This window comes from Vigna unguiculata, chromosome 2 (assembly GCF_037176805.1).
Source record: "Vigna unguiculata cultivar grain cowpea cultivar isolate G323 ecotype 2 chromosome 2, ASM3717680v1, whole genome shotgun sequence".
Lineage (NCBI taxonomy): Eukaryota > Viridiplantae > Streptophyta > Magnoliopsida > Fabales > Fabaceae > Vigna > Vigna unguiculata.
The window spans coordinates 23,783,131-23,796,016 of record NC_140793.1 but is presented as its reverse complement, the minus strand read 5'-3'; the positions used below and the strand labels follow the sequence as shown (position 1 = coordinate 23,796,016).

Here is a 12,886-nt window from a genome sequence, read left to right as displayed (position 1 = left end):
TTTTACAAAAATTAGGACTAAATTGAGACAAATTAAAATAAAGGGACCAAATTGAGACTAAGAAAATGACACGTGGCGTAATACTGACACGTGTCACTGTCACTGCCATGTGGCACGATGACAGCTTGACACGTGGCAATTTTTTTAATTTTCTAAAAAAAATTCAAAATAAAATTCAAAATAAAAAAAAAATTCAAAAAAAAATTAATAAAAAAATTCAAAAAATCGAGGAACTGACACGTGGCACTCCCTCTAACGGCGTCAACGTTGACTTAACGGCAAGGGCAAACGTGAGACGTTTCAACAAAAAAAGGGAACCATTTTGAAACTTTTAAACATTTGGGTACCATTTTGAGATTTTGACTCCAAAATGGGGACCAAAGGCATAATTAAACCTATACTATTTAACCTATTAATTTCATTTGTTCATGATTTTTAATTACTCGATTTGTGTTTTGTTTCACATTAAATTCTTAATAATCATATTAAAATACTAACTAGCATGATTTTAAATAAATTGATATACGTTTGATTTTATATCGAGAAAATCGGTGTAAGATGAATTAAAATAATTTTAGTTAGCTTCCGTATCGGAAAATAAATGTTAGCCTGAGTTTTATAACTAACATGCTTTGCTTTTTTACCATAAAAGCATACACAAATAAACATATTTACGTTATTTAAAATCAATTTCATTTGAAATCATGAAAACCTGTCATCCAAATAATTAAAAGAAAAAAAGGTGAGTATAGCCACAAACTATCATATAATTTTATCATTATAAAAAATCATATAATTTTATCAACTCTTATCCGATCAGAAAAACTAAGTTCGACAGTTTTTCAAATTGATGCATATATAATTGTATAAGAAAACCTCTATAATTTTGTGAAATAAACTTGTTAATATTTATTCCAACATAAAAATATTGCGGTATCTAAGTTTGGTGGTTGGTGAAATTCATGTATAGTTTTAATGGTGCTACACAAAGTAGCCAACTCAACATATCTCTCTTCCAGACCAACATTGTGTTATCTTGTTTTTACTAAATATCCAAGAGATACGTTAGTCTAATAATGTAATTTTTAATAAATTTCAACTACATTAGAAAAATGTGTAGGAAAATACGTGGGTGACACTCCTTTTAAAAATATCACTTGTTTCAAATCCTATCCACTTTCAATATAGGCTAACATTCCTTTAAATAGAAAATCACAATGGATTATTTTACTAATAATCCATTTTTTATCTTAAATATTTATTTTATTTATTATTTCATTTTACATTTATGAAAATGACAAATATAAAATTATTATATATATATATATATATATATATATATATGTGTGTGTGTGTGTGTGTGTATATATTAGTTTTTTTTATGATGTTTAAATAGGTTTTCTAAAAAAAAACTCAAATCTAAATTTTTTCAAGTAAATAATAGTCCAACCAAATCAAACTTTAAATAGATCTATATGTTTTTTACCCACTTTTAAGATGAGTGAATTTCATCTATTTTGTTTGATGCAGTTAGCTTGCCAAGATCGAGTTGAAATTTTTTATTGATTTTTCTATATTGTTTCTATATTATGCCTTCAATATATATTGATGATCATTAATTTTTAAACTTTTAAATATATTAAAATTATCTTCACAATATCAAAAAACATGTTTTTTTAATACTCAATAGAAGACAACACAAAAAAACAAACTTAGCACAAAAATTAGAGATGACAAATAAACCTGTCCTCGTGGGTATTGTCCGAACCCGTTCCCGTTTTGACAGAGAATCCCCGCATTGACTGGGTATGGGTATGGGGAATTCCCGACTTTTTCAATTGGGTATGGGGATGGGTACGGGATGTACATATCCCGCCATAATACCCGTCCCCATTTAAATTATTAAAATATTCACAATTAATTAAGTAACCATATATATATATATATATATATATATATATATATATTATTTTTTATTTCTTCTAATTATTTGGTTTGTTATGAAACCCATTCGCATCTCAATTATATTTTTCATATTATCATAACCTTTATGTAATTATGTTAAAAAGATGTATGTCAATTAAAATTTTTTATGTCTCACATTTCAATATTTCTATTATTTTTTAATATATTTATTTATTGTATATTTTCCTTTCACATGAGAATGTTTAATACTCTCAATTTAAGTATTTAATAGCACAAACCTTTCGTTTACTAGGTAATATAAAAATAAATCCTTTACTTATTATTATTGTTATTAGTTTTTGTTTCATTTGAAGAACTCGTTTGTTTTACTAAAATAATTTTTGTTATTTCTCAATCATTGAGTATATATGTTCATATTTGAAAAGTTTTTTTGGATCTCTAAGATATTTTTTAACTTATACCCTTAATTATACATTTGTTTTCCTTTTGTGCAATTTCTTTCAATAGTCTCTCAAATTGTTTGTAAACATTTGTTAACTTTTTAATATTTTTATTTTTTGTTTATTTTCATTATGTAGAATTCTATTTCGATATATTTTATCTAATTATTTTTTATTTTCTAACTCATTATCAATCATAAGGTAATTTTTTTACTATAATTGTATAAATAAAATTTATTTACTACAATATAAAAATTTAATGTAATTGTCATGAATATTTTTTTATCACCATCCAACATAATTGAAGTTCAAAAGATACAAGATCTATGTTAAAATTTTATTATTATGATTATTATTTGTTCTTTGTATCATTTTGATCAAGTAATGTATTATAACTTTTATTAGTGTATAAAAAAAAGATTTATTAGAATTTAAAAGATTCAAGTAAACAAACATTTAAAATATATTTTAATTTGAATATTTGTTTTCCTTTTATATTTTTTAAAAATATTTTTAAATTTTATCAACTAGGTTTCATTAATGTTTGAAAATTTAATAAATGTGTTGGTTCTCATGAAATTTTATTTGGTATTATAATCTAAAATGTAAAAAGTTATAATTTATTTTAAAATTTTATTATGATTATTATTTTTTATTTGTATCATTTTGATCAAAAGATGTATTATAATTTTTATTAGTGTATAAAAAAGAGATTCATTAGAATTTAAAAGATTGAAGTAAACAAACATTTAAAATATATTTTAATTTGAATATTTGTTTTCCTTTTATATTTTAAAAAAAATATTTTTAAATTTTATCAACTAGGTTTCATTAATGTTTGTAAATTTAATAAATGTGTTGGTTCTCATGAAATTTTATTTGGTATTATAATCTAAAATGTAAACAATTATAATTTATTTTAAACTTTTATTATGATTATTATTTGTTCTTTGTATCATTTTGATCAAATGATGTATTATAACTTTTATTAGTGCATAAAAAAGAGATTTATTACAATTTAAAAGATTACAGTAAACAAACATTTAAAATATATTTTAATTTCAGCATTTGTTTTTCTTTTATATGTTTTAAAAAATATTTTTAAATTTTATCAACTATGTTTCATTAATATTTGCAAATTTAATAATTGTTTTGGTTCTCATGAAATTTTATTTGGTATTATAATTTAAAATGTAAACAATTATAATTTATTTTAAAGTATTTGATATCGAAGAACCAACCATCCTTCTAATATTGAATATTTGATAATATTGTGTTTCCTTTATCATAATTTTTTATTATTTCATACAAATTAATTAAAATTAATATTGAAGTAGTAAGAAAATGAGTATGGGTATGGGTACGAGATTCCACCCGTTACCCGGTGGGGATGGGGATGAGACAAAAGTTTGATACCCGTTAGGTTTGGGTATGCAGATGGGGATTGATTTTTTTTACGGGGATGGGTATGGGATAGCGAAACTCGTGCCCGCCCCGCCCAGTTGCCATCCCTAACAAAAACTAGACTCGCTAAGATCACATAACAATTAATGGTGTCAAAGCAGGCCAAGCTCACCAACCCGTCAAGAAAAGGGTGAATCAAATTGGCATTTTCAACCCACCAATCCGACTTGCCTAGTCCGTCAAATTGGCGGGTCAAAGGTGGGCCAACTCGTCCCCTGGTCTGTTGGCCCATTTTTATTTTCTTTTTAATTTTTTTATTTTTAAAATTAAAAATAAATAAATATTATCTTTTTGTATAAATGTAAATATACAATATTATTACAATTTAAATAATTGATACTTACAAATTAAGTTATAATTATTAGTTATAACAGAGTAATTTAATTTGAAATATAATAATTTTTTAATTTATTCAATTAAATATATTAATTGATCAATTAAAAACTTAAAAAGTATTTATATAATTAAATATGCTCTAAGTATTTATCTATAAGTATTTGTATATAAACAAATTTTATAAATAAACAATTTAAAAAATAAAAAAGAAGATACTTCCATCCGGATTGTTGGCTCACCTTATGGCGGGATGGGCTAAACTTTTTTAACCATTTTTGTGTTGCGAGCCAGCACGACCCAATTCGTTTTTGGCAGATTAAGGACAAAGCGAGCCAAAGGCCGAGCCCGTTTTGCCATCCCTAATAAAAATGGATCAAAAATATTGACTCATCCTGTTAAAAGACATATCGATTAACCTTTTATATTTTGTTTTGTATTTCATAATATTATATATATATATATATATATATATTAAAAATAAAATATTTGTATATATTTAATTGATTAATTAATATTTTTAAGAAGATAAATTAAAATAAATATTACTTTTATATACTAAATTATTTTATTATAACTAATAATCGAATATTAATCTAAAGATATTTATAATTTAAATTCCGATATTATTATATATACACATTTTTGTAGTTAATATAATATGTGAAATTTATTTTTTTAAATATTTTTATTTTAGTTTCTTTTGAAATAAAAAAAAAAAAGCGGATTGACAAAACAAAATTGATTGACAGATTAAATAATTCAATTAAACTCGCACTTTGCCACCCTATATGAGAGGAGAGGAGAGGAGTGTACAGTAGTAGTCTTTAAATTTGTTAGTTTGACGTTTCATTCATAATTTATTCCAACCTCCAGCTACCTATGCTATGGCCATGAAAATAAGAATTAGGCAAAGAGAGAAAGAAGTTGTTGCATTAGGCTTGTGGTTGGTTGTAGATGGCATTCTTTGATCTTGAAAACCATTTTGCCTTCTATGGAGCATACCACAGAAACCCAGTTAACACAGCAATCCATGTCTTCTTTGTTTGGCCAATTTTCTTCTCAGCCCTTCTCATTCTCCACTTCTCCCCTCCCTTCTTCTTCTATCTTCCAAACTTGGAGTTTTCTCTTTGGTGGAACAATGTTGCTTTCGTCGTTGCTTTGCTCTACTCAATTTTCTATCTTGCTTTGGATCTCAGAGCTGGTTCTCTTGCTGCTTTTCTTTGTGCCCTTTGTTGGATCGGAAGTAGCTTTCTTGCAAGCCAACTTCGGTGGTCTCTGGCTTGGAAGGTAAACCAGGTTGTTCAGTTTTGCTTATATGAAAATGGTAGTGTGTTTATGCATCATCTTTGTTTTTTCATCTCTATCAATTATTACATTAGATAAGTATTATAATTAAGGCTTAATTCAATTTTAAACCTCTTCTAAATTTGTAGTTAAGTTCTAGGTTGAATAAGTAAGTTTATTTTTTTATTATAAGGATGACAAAAAAGTTTGTATGTGGGTAAAGTATGTGATGGATATTTTATTATATTTGAAAACTTTTGTTTTAAATAATTTTATTTTAAATTAAAAAAAATATTCATGAATATTTATGGATACCGTATGTATAAAGAAACTTACGTGATTTTTCTTTATCAATACCCGATGGGTAATGGAGGCAATAATAGAATGTATTTTTTTTTTTTATTGTGAGTAGATACTATCGATATTGATTACACTTCTTATCATTCTTCTTTCTCATGATTTTTAATTTTTTTTATAGATAGTATATAATTTGCAATATTACATATTTTAGAAAATCATCTCTATGAATGTCGTAGGGATGAATGACAAACATATTTGTATCTGTGAACAATGGCAGGTAAAATCTATGACATGTATTAAATAGATACTTTTAATACCTATTTGTTGATAATAAATAATAAGTATGAGTATTTAATTTTCCATTTACTAATAGAATGCGCACAAATATCATGTATCTCATATGTGAATATTTAATATTCACTAATAATTATTAGTAAATTTTGTTTGAATATTTTTTTAATTATTTAAACTTGTCAAATTGAAGTTATTTTTTTAAAGATTAATTTTTTAAAATTTATATCTTCACACAACACATTTAAATTCAACTTTTAGAAATTTGTGTTAAAAGTTTATCCAGTAATTTGATTTAAATTATATTTAAAATTAACTTGTTAACTAAATTTATATTTAAAGATTTGACTTTGAAATAATTTTATTTAAAATTTGAAAAAATATACATAAATATTACCCAGTATTTATGGATATCTTCGAATATAAAAAAAAAAAAAAAAAAACCGAGGAAATTATTTGTAAATAGCTTACATAGGCAATAACCATACCCGTTGAGATTTCTATTCGCGCTTGGTCCCTTGAAATTGACAAAAACACTCATTAATACTAGATAGTTACATGATCTAGTATTACAGCAAAACAATAATAAGAAAAATAATAAAAATATTCTATTATTGATTGGCTGCTAGAACTCGTCAATTGTGCTATTCCAACGTTTCTTTTCATTTTTTTTTACATTCCTATATAGGGAGTACTTGTATTTTAGATAATAATATTTTAACTTATTTTTTTATTATTTTTAATTTATTACTTCGATCATCTTTAAATCATTATATTACACCACTAAATAAATAATAAAAGGATGATTGGAGTGGTGGGTCAAAAGTTTGTCAAAATATCTTTATTCTTGTATTTTATCTTCTACCGAAAAGACAAAATTCTCACCTTATTTTAATTTCAAAGTGGATACCAAAGTGGTGTAAGACTTGTGCGCTTTAGTTTTAAGTTATGATGGACCGATACTTCAATTTTAATTATGTATTTGTGTTCGATATGCAGAGGCAAACCTATGTTGTAATAGGGGAGCCACAACTCCCCCAACGTTTTTTTTTTTTCTATATATATTTTAAAAAAATATTTTTTTTATATTATTTATATGAATTTAGTTTAAAAAAATTGAAATTTAAAAATCAAATTTTGCCTCTTGTAATTTTTTTTTTACTTCTTTATTTGATGTATCTCTCTCGTACCTACATCTCCTACTCTCTTCCTCTTTCTATCTTAATTTTCATCATAGATCTTTTATTATTTTCAAAAGCAAATTGCACGATGACAAGATTGAGAAGTTAAGAAATATTTAAGATTAAATAAATTTTTCTTTTGAGTAAGTTCATTTTTTACTCCCCTTTTTTTTAAGCAATATGTTTTACTCTTGTACGTGGCTTTTCTATGTTCTAGGCATATATCTATTTGTTAGAGATTGTAAAATCATGCTCTAATTGTTTATCAAACTTTTTTTGTGTATAAATAGAGCTATTTTAAGCTTTGAAGTTAGGTAAGGAAATAACAAGATTAAAAATATATTTTAAGATAAAGAAAACTAATCATTTAAAAGTTGTTAATTTTCTTAAACTATTGAGTTATGGTGTCGTATTCTATTATTTTTAAAATAAATATATGATTTTATAAAGTGCACAATAATTTTAAAGGAGTATTTAGAAAAATGTCCAGTCATTGCAATTGTGTTCTTATCTCTCTCAGTCCTAATCCAAAAAGAGTAGTTATGCATCTTAATTTTTATTGTCTAAATATAACCATGCTAAACACCTTGTTGTCACAGCCAAATAGAAGAAAAAGAAAAGCACATTTTTACTGCATACATTAACATTATCAACATAACATTTCTCACTCTTTGCTCTTTGATCATGTCTAGGTTGTTCTGGTGGTTCAACTAGTATGTTGGACACAGCTTTTTATTGGTCACGGTATATTTGAGGTTAGCTATTGTTATAATAACTCAATCTCTGACTTAAACATTTCTTACATTAACATGCCTAAGATATTTTATTTACAGAAAAGAGCACCTGCTCTTTTGGATAACCTCGTTCAGGCCTTTGTAATGGGTCCTTTCTTTGTATTGCTAGAGGTATTGTACTGAAATTTTTCAATTTTAAATTCCTAGTATATATCAGTTCCCTCTTGCATGTTTTTCTACCTTTTCTTAACATGAGTTTATTGCTTGAATATACTCTAAGGTTACTTGTTTTATGCAGGTTCTTCACAATTTATTTGGTTATGAGCCATATCCAGGATTTCATTCAAAAGTGCAAGCAAAAGTTGAAGCCAACATCAATGAATGGCAAGAAAGTAAGCAGAAACTATCTTAGGTTGGTGTGTCTGCAAAACCTAAATAATCTCCCACAAACAGAGGAAGAGCATAAGCTAAAAATGAATAAATCATCATATATGTGTGCATTGTACTGATATAGTTCAATATTATGTCACAACCTTGAAGCACTAATGGATTTACAAGACCAAATAAATGTTTCATCTCATCAATTTCGTGTCCCAGACCAAACATCCTAGAATGCTCACGATCAACAAATTAAATATACATATCAAACTACCATACACATGTAACACGCAGACACGACTCATTCAAATGATTAGTTTGTTTAACTTGTCCTACTTTACATTAACTAACAATTTCTTGACGAAACAAACACAAGAATTTGTACTTTTATAAAAGGTGTGATCCTGAGCCACATGTTATTCTCATATTAAATATATAGCGCATGCACATGCCAACCTTCTCAACACGTCATATCCAATTCTATCAACAACGCCGTTATCAATTTGGATAAGCAACACAGGGTGCCACCAATCACGAATTCAATTAACAATCCATTTGAAAACTCCTTTCTGTTTCAATTATTGACTCACAGTACATGATTTTCCAACGCCCAATTGTGTATGTATGTATGTATCCTTTGTCAAAATAAATAATCATTGTGATGATGTATGTCAGCGATGGAAACGGGTGGCTCAACCGTATTTGCCTTCAAATGCTACCTAAGCATGATCTAAGCCTCAGGTTTGATCTGAATCAGAATATTGAATGTAGTTCCATTAACATAAAGTTAAAAAGTTAACAGTAATAGGGTTATTATATCATTATAAGTCCAAAAAACAACCTTGATCATTGTAACTAATGCGACTAGAATGCAATTTTACTTGAAAATGTAAAAGGTGTTGAAAGAAGTGTTAATGGTATTTCATACAAAGAGTATATTTATATATATACAATTTCTGTGGGAGCTATGATCTGATTGGATATCACTGAAAATTCATTGGGTGATGTGATATATATGAATTTCTACAAAGAATCTTCAGGATTATGTAATTGGTGACGCTTATCGTCATGTTCCAAATAATCCAATTTCATTTTTTTTTTTCATTTTTGGTATTGTCCTCTCTGATCATAGACATGGTTCACAAAGATGGTGGGGTTGATGGTGCTGTTCTGTTTCACTTGGTACTTCCCTGAATCTGCTGCATAAAGGTTATTAGGAATTTCAAGTGGCTGTGGCTTTATGAAGGGGTCTATTCCAGCATTGGCAGTGTTAAGTTGAAAATCAAAGGTTGAAGTGTATGATGAATCAGATAGTATGTGTGATATTGGACCCAAGTAATCCATATCCAAAAGATGAGTAAGGGAACTAGTCCTTGGAAATTTCACCACTTCTTGTTCAGTCTCATTATTTGGTGGTGTGAGATTGATTTGTGCTATTGGGTAGTCCTCTTTTGCCTCCAATGATTTTCCCATGTTCTTCTTCTTGTAGATCCTACACAAGACCCAGTCATCTAGCTGATGACATATCCAAGTACAAGGGTAAGGTCAAATAACATAAAACAGCATCCTATAGAGTAATTTCATCAAACAGTTAAAACTCTTCAAATATTCAATACATGTAATTTCATATCAAAAAACTCATAGTAATCAACAAGGCAAAGGCTTACCCTCATGGATCCAATTTGTCTATTGGTTTGTCTTCTTGATCCTATTAACCTGTACTCATGCATAATCCAATCTGTCTTGATACCCTTTGGTGGCTTACCCTTGTAAAAGACCAAAGCTTTCTTCACCCCAATATGCTTAGAGCCACTATAGATTGCTTTATCAGTACCAGTGGCCTTCCAATACCCAGACACAGTTGCTCTATTAGGCCTCACCCCATTTGGGTACTTCCTCTCTCTTGGGGTAAAGAAGTACCATTCATTTTCTCCAAAGTCTGTTTTCTCTGTATTTCACAACAATTTCACACGTCAGAACAACAGAAACATGCACATATTACAACAGGGTCAAAGGTTTGATATTTTAGTATACGTTAACACATTTATGTACCAGGTAATTCCCACGGATCAAACTTATAGATATCAACTTCTGGAATGATCGATGCAGGGCATGGTTTTGATGTGGCTTGGTTACAAAGGTAGTACACGATTAGTTCCTCATCAGTGGGGTGAAACCTGAAACCAGGTGGAAGCACAGAGCTTGTTCTGCCCTCCATTGAGCAGAGTGAAAACCAAGTTTGAATGGGAAACTAAACTACGGAAAACCAAGTTTCTTTGCTAGTTACAGGGACGAAAGAGAAGGGAAAGAAGAAAATTGAAAACAAGGGTTAAAGAGAAATCAAGGTGTTTGAAATGTTTGCAATGAAGTGGATGCCCCTTTTATCTTTGATTTCTTGTCGTTTCTGTGGTGGCGCTGCATGGCTTTGATTGGTTCCTGAGGCGACTTTTCTACACATTAGTGCATGCGTCACCTTACCCACCAGATTCCTTATTTATTTAATTATATAACTTTCTCAAATTTCTTTCTTTAATCACATTCTTTAGTCTTACAAGTATACTAAGAGAGTATATTAAGACAGATTTCTAAATCCTTGAATGTTAAAACTTTATATTAATAACATATATTTCTCTCAATTCATATGAAATCAAAATCTACATGTTTTATCAGAATTCAAGGACTTTTTCTTCTTTTTTTCTGTATAATTTGTATAGATATATTTGTTTATAGCAGCACAATTTCACACCATACACTAACGAGGGCCCACAACTCCTTCACCTTTCTGTTCACTGAGTTTTCTTCATTTTCGGATATGACAGTAGCACTCCTTTATCCACATTGGGTTGCATTAATTTCATTCTGTGTATGAATATTATTGGAATATAAATGGCATATTTATATTTATATATGTAAAGTTTTACATAATTGTGATGTCAGAATGCAGTGTTCTGAATTCATGGATAATGAACATGTCACTATATGATATGGAAAGAATGATGTTCATTCAAACAAGCAAATAAGAGTGGGAAAATGATGAAACTTTCTTTTTCTTTTATAAATGATCTCTTTTGTTTTTGGGTCGAACTACGATGAACCTGGAACTTTAATTTTTCCTTTTAAAAGATTTGTTTTCGTTTCTTTATAGAGATTTCTTTGTTGCATGGAAAATTGGTCTGCATGAAACTGCATTTTGTACAAGTTTTATTTGCAACGCAACAATGAAAAAGAAACACTGTTTATTATTTAGCACGTTTCTTGAAGAAATTTTGCTACTTTTTTTCTTTCAGAATACTTCAAGTTTCTGTGTCTGTGGCACTCAAACTAGAAAACCCCATTTTCATGGAAAATATGGTTCTATCATACAAATTTTGTTACTCAAATTCATGGACGAAAACTGTAAGTAGAAGCTGTGCTTAAATTTTACCAAAAATATATAGATTTTTATTTATTTTGGTCCATTATAATAAAAACACATGATATTCCGTGCATTATTCGTACTGAAAATCATCGTACTAATTAGGCATACTCTTCATAATAATTGCAAAATTCTAAAAAACCATAGTTGGAATTTTTTGTCTATAGAATATAGTTGTACCGTACTTTTGGTTTCTAAGAAATGTTTACATGACTTTGAATTCTTATAAAAAAAATTTGCTTTTGTCATTTTTAGTTTGGTGTAGTTCTTCAAAATATACTTTTAACATCTACGATATTTCATTTATTTTGAGTTAGTTCCAATGAAAAATACTTGCTAAAGACTATAAAACATTAATTTATATATTACAACGATGTAAAATGAAATATCAAGAATTACACAAAAGATTTATAGAGTATAAAGTTTAAACCAAATTTCTTACAAAACAAAGTAAAACAAGACAATATTTCAGAAACATAAATATATTTAAGAAAAAAACTATTTATCAAAATAAGTCAACTTTATTTCAATAGCATTTGCACTCGGAAGAGATTATTTTTATCGGTTGATCGAGAATATTTTGATGGGAAAATACAAAGCAAATAAATTCATAAATTTTTTTTGAAAAATTAAATCCATATTTAGTTCTCGTAATGTAATTTTAATTCGTATATAAAATTAGTCACAGTTTATTTTTTATATTTTTATAAAAATAAACAATTTTAGTTAGAAATTAATATATAATTTCATTACTAACATATATTTATCCATGCCGAATATGAATGGCATAATACAACTACAAAAGTTATCACTTTTTCTAAGTAATGTTTTTTTTTTGTTAGCAATCGAATGAGATATTATCAAAATTGTTTAATTTAAAGAAATAAGAGGCTAAATATGTAATTAAACTTTTATAAAGAATAAAACTTTGTATTCATGCAATTAGAAAGATTAAAAAAAACGCGCATTGAAAAGCATATGATAGCAACTATTGCAAAAGAAATTGGGAAAATCAACAATTATACAAATTCTTTTGAAAATATGGGTATGATATAAGATTGAGATATGTGACTCATACGTGTTTACTATCCAAAGAAAACAACAAATAATTTAGAAAGAAAAAGAAAGAGAAAGAAC

At 27.4% G+C, this 12,886-nt stretch overlaps 2 protein-coding genes across 3 annotated transcripts; one reads left to right on the top strand and one right to left on the bottom strand.

Moving 5' to 3' along the window:
- Window positions 1–4,994: 4,994 nt before the first annotated feature.
- LOC114174218 (2-hydroxy-palmitic acid dioxygenase mpo1-like) lies at window positions 4,995–8,540 on the top strand. 2 transcript variants are annotated; one of them, XM_028059010.2, is made up of 4 exons: window positions 4,995–5,462; window positions 7,915–7,977; window positions 8,056–8,127; window positions 8,255–8,540. In XM_028059010.2, the coding sequence occupies exons 1-4, from the start codon at window positions 5,121–5,123 to the stop codon at window positions 8,366–8,368; spliced, it is 591 nt and encodes a 196-aa protein (XP_027914811.1). In that variant the 5' UTR covers window positions 4,995–5,120; the 3' UTR covers window positions 8,369–8,540. The 2 variants fall into 2 exon arrangements, with proteins under 2 accessions (XP_027914811.1, XP_027914812.1); XM_028059011.2 differs by having other exon boundaries at window positions 5,003–5,453.
- Window positions 8,541–9,233: 693 nt separating this feature from the next.
- On the bottom strand, window positions 9,234–10,696 carry LOC114174217 (NAC domain-containing protein 2-like). Its single transcript, XM_028059009.2, has 3 exons — window positions 10,387–10,696; window positions 10,002–10,282; window positions 9,234–9,849 (listed from the first exon to the last, which is right to left on the bottom strand). Exons 1-3 carry the CDS (start codon window positions 10,550–10,552, stop codon window positions 9,436–9,438), a joined length of 861 nt encoding a protein of 286 aa, XP_027914810.1. The 5' UTR covers window positions 10,553–10,696; the 3' UTR covers window positions 9,234–9,435.
- Between the last annotated feature and the right edge of the window lie 2,190 nt (window positions 10,697–12,886).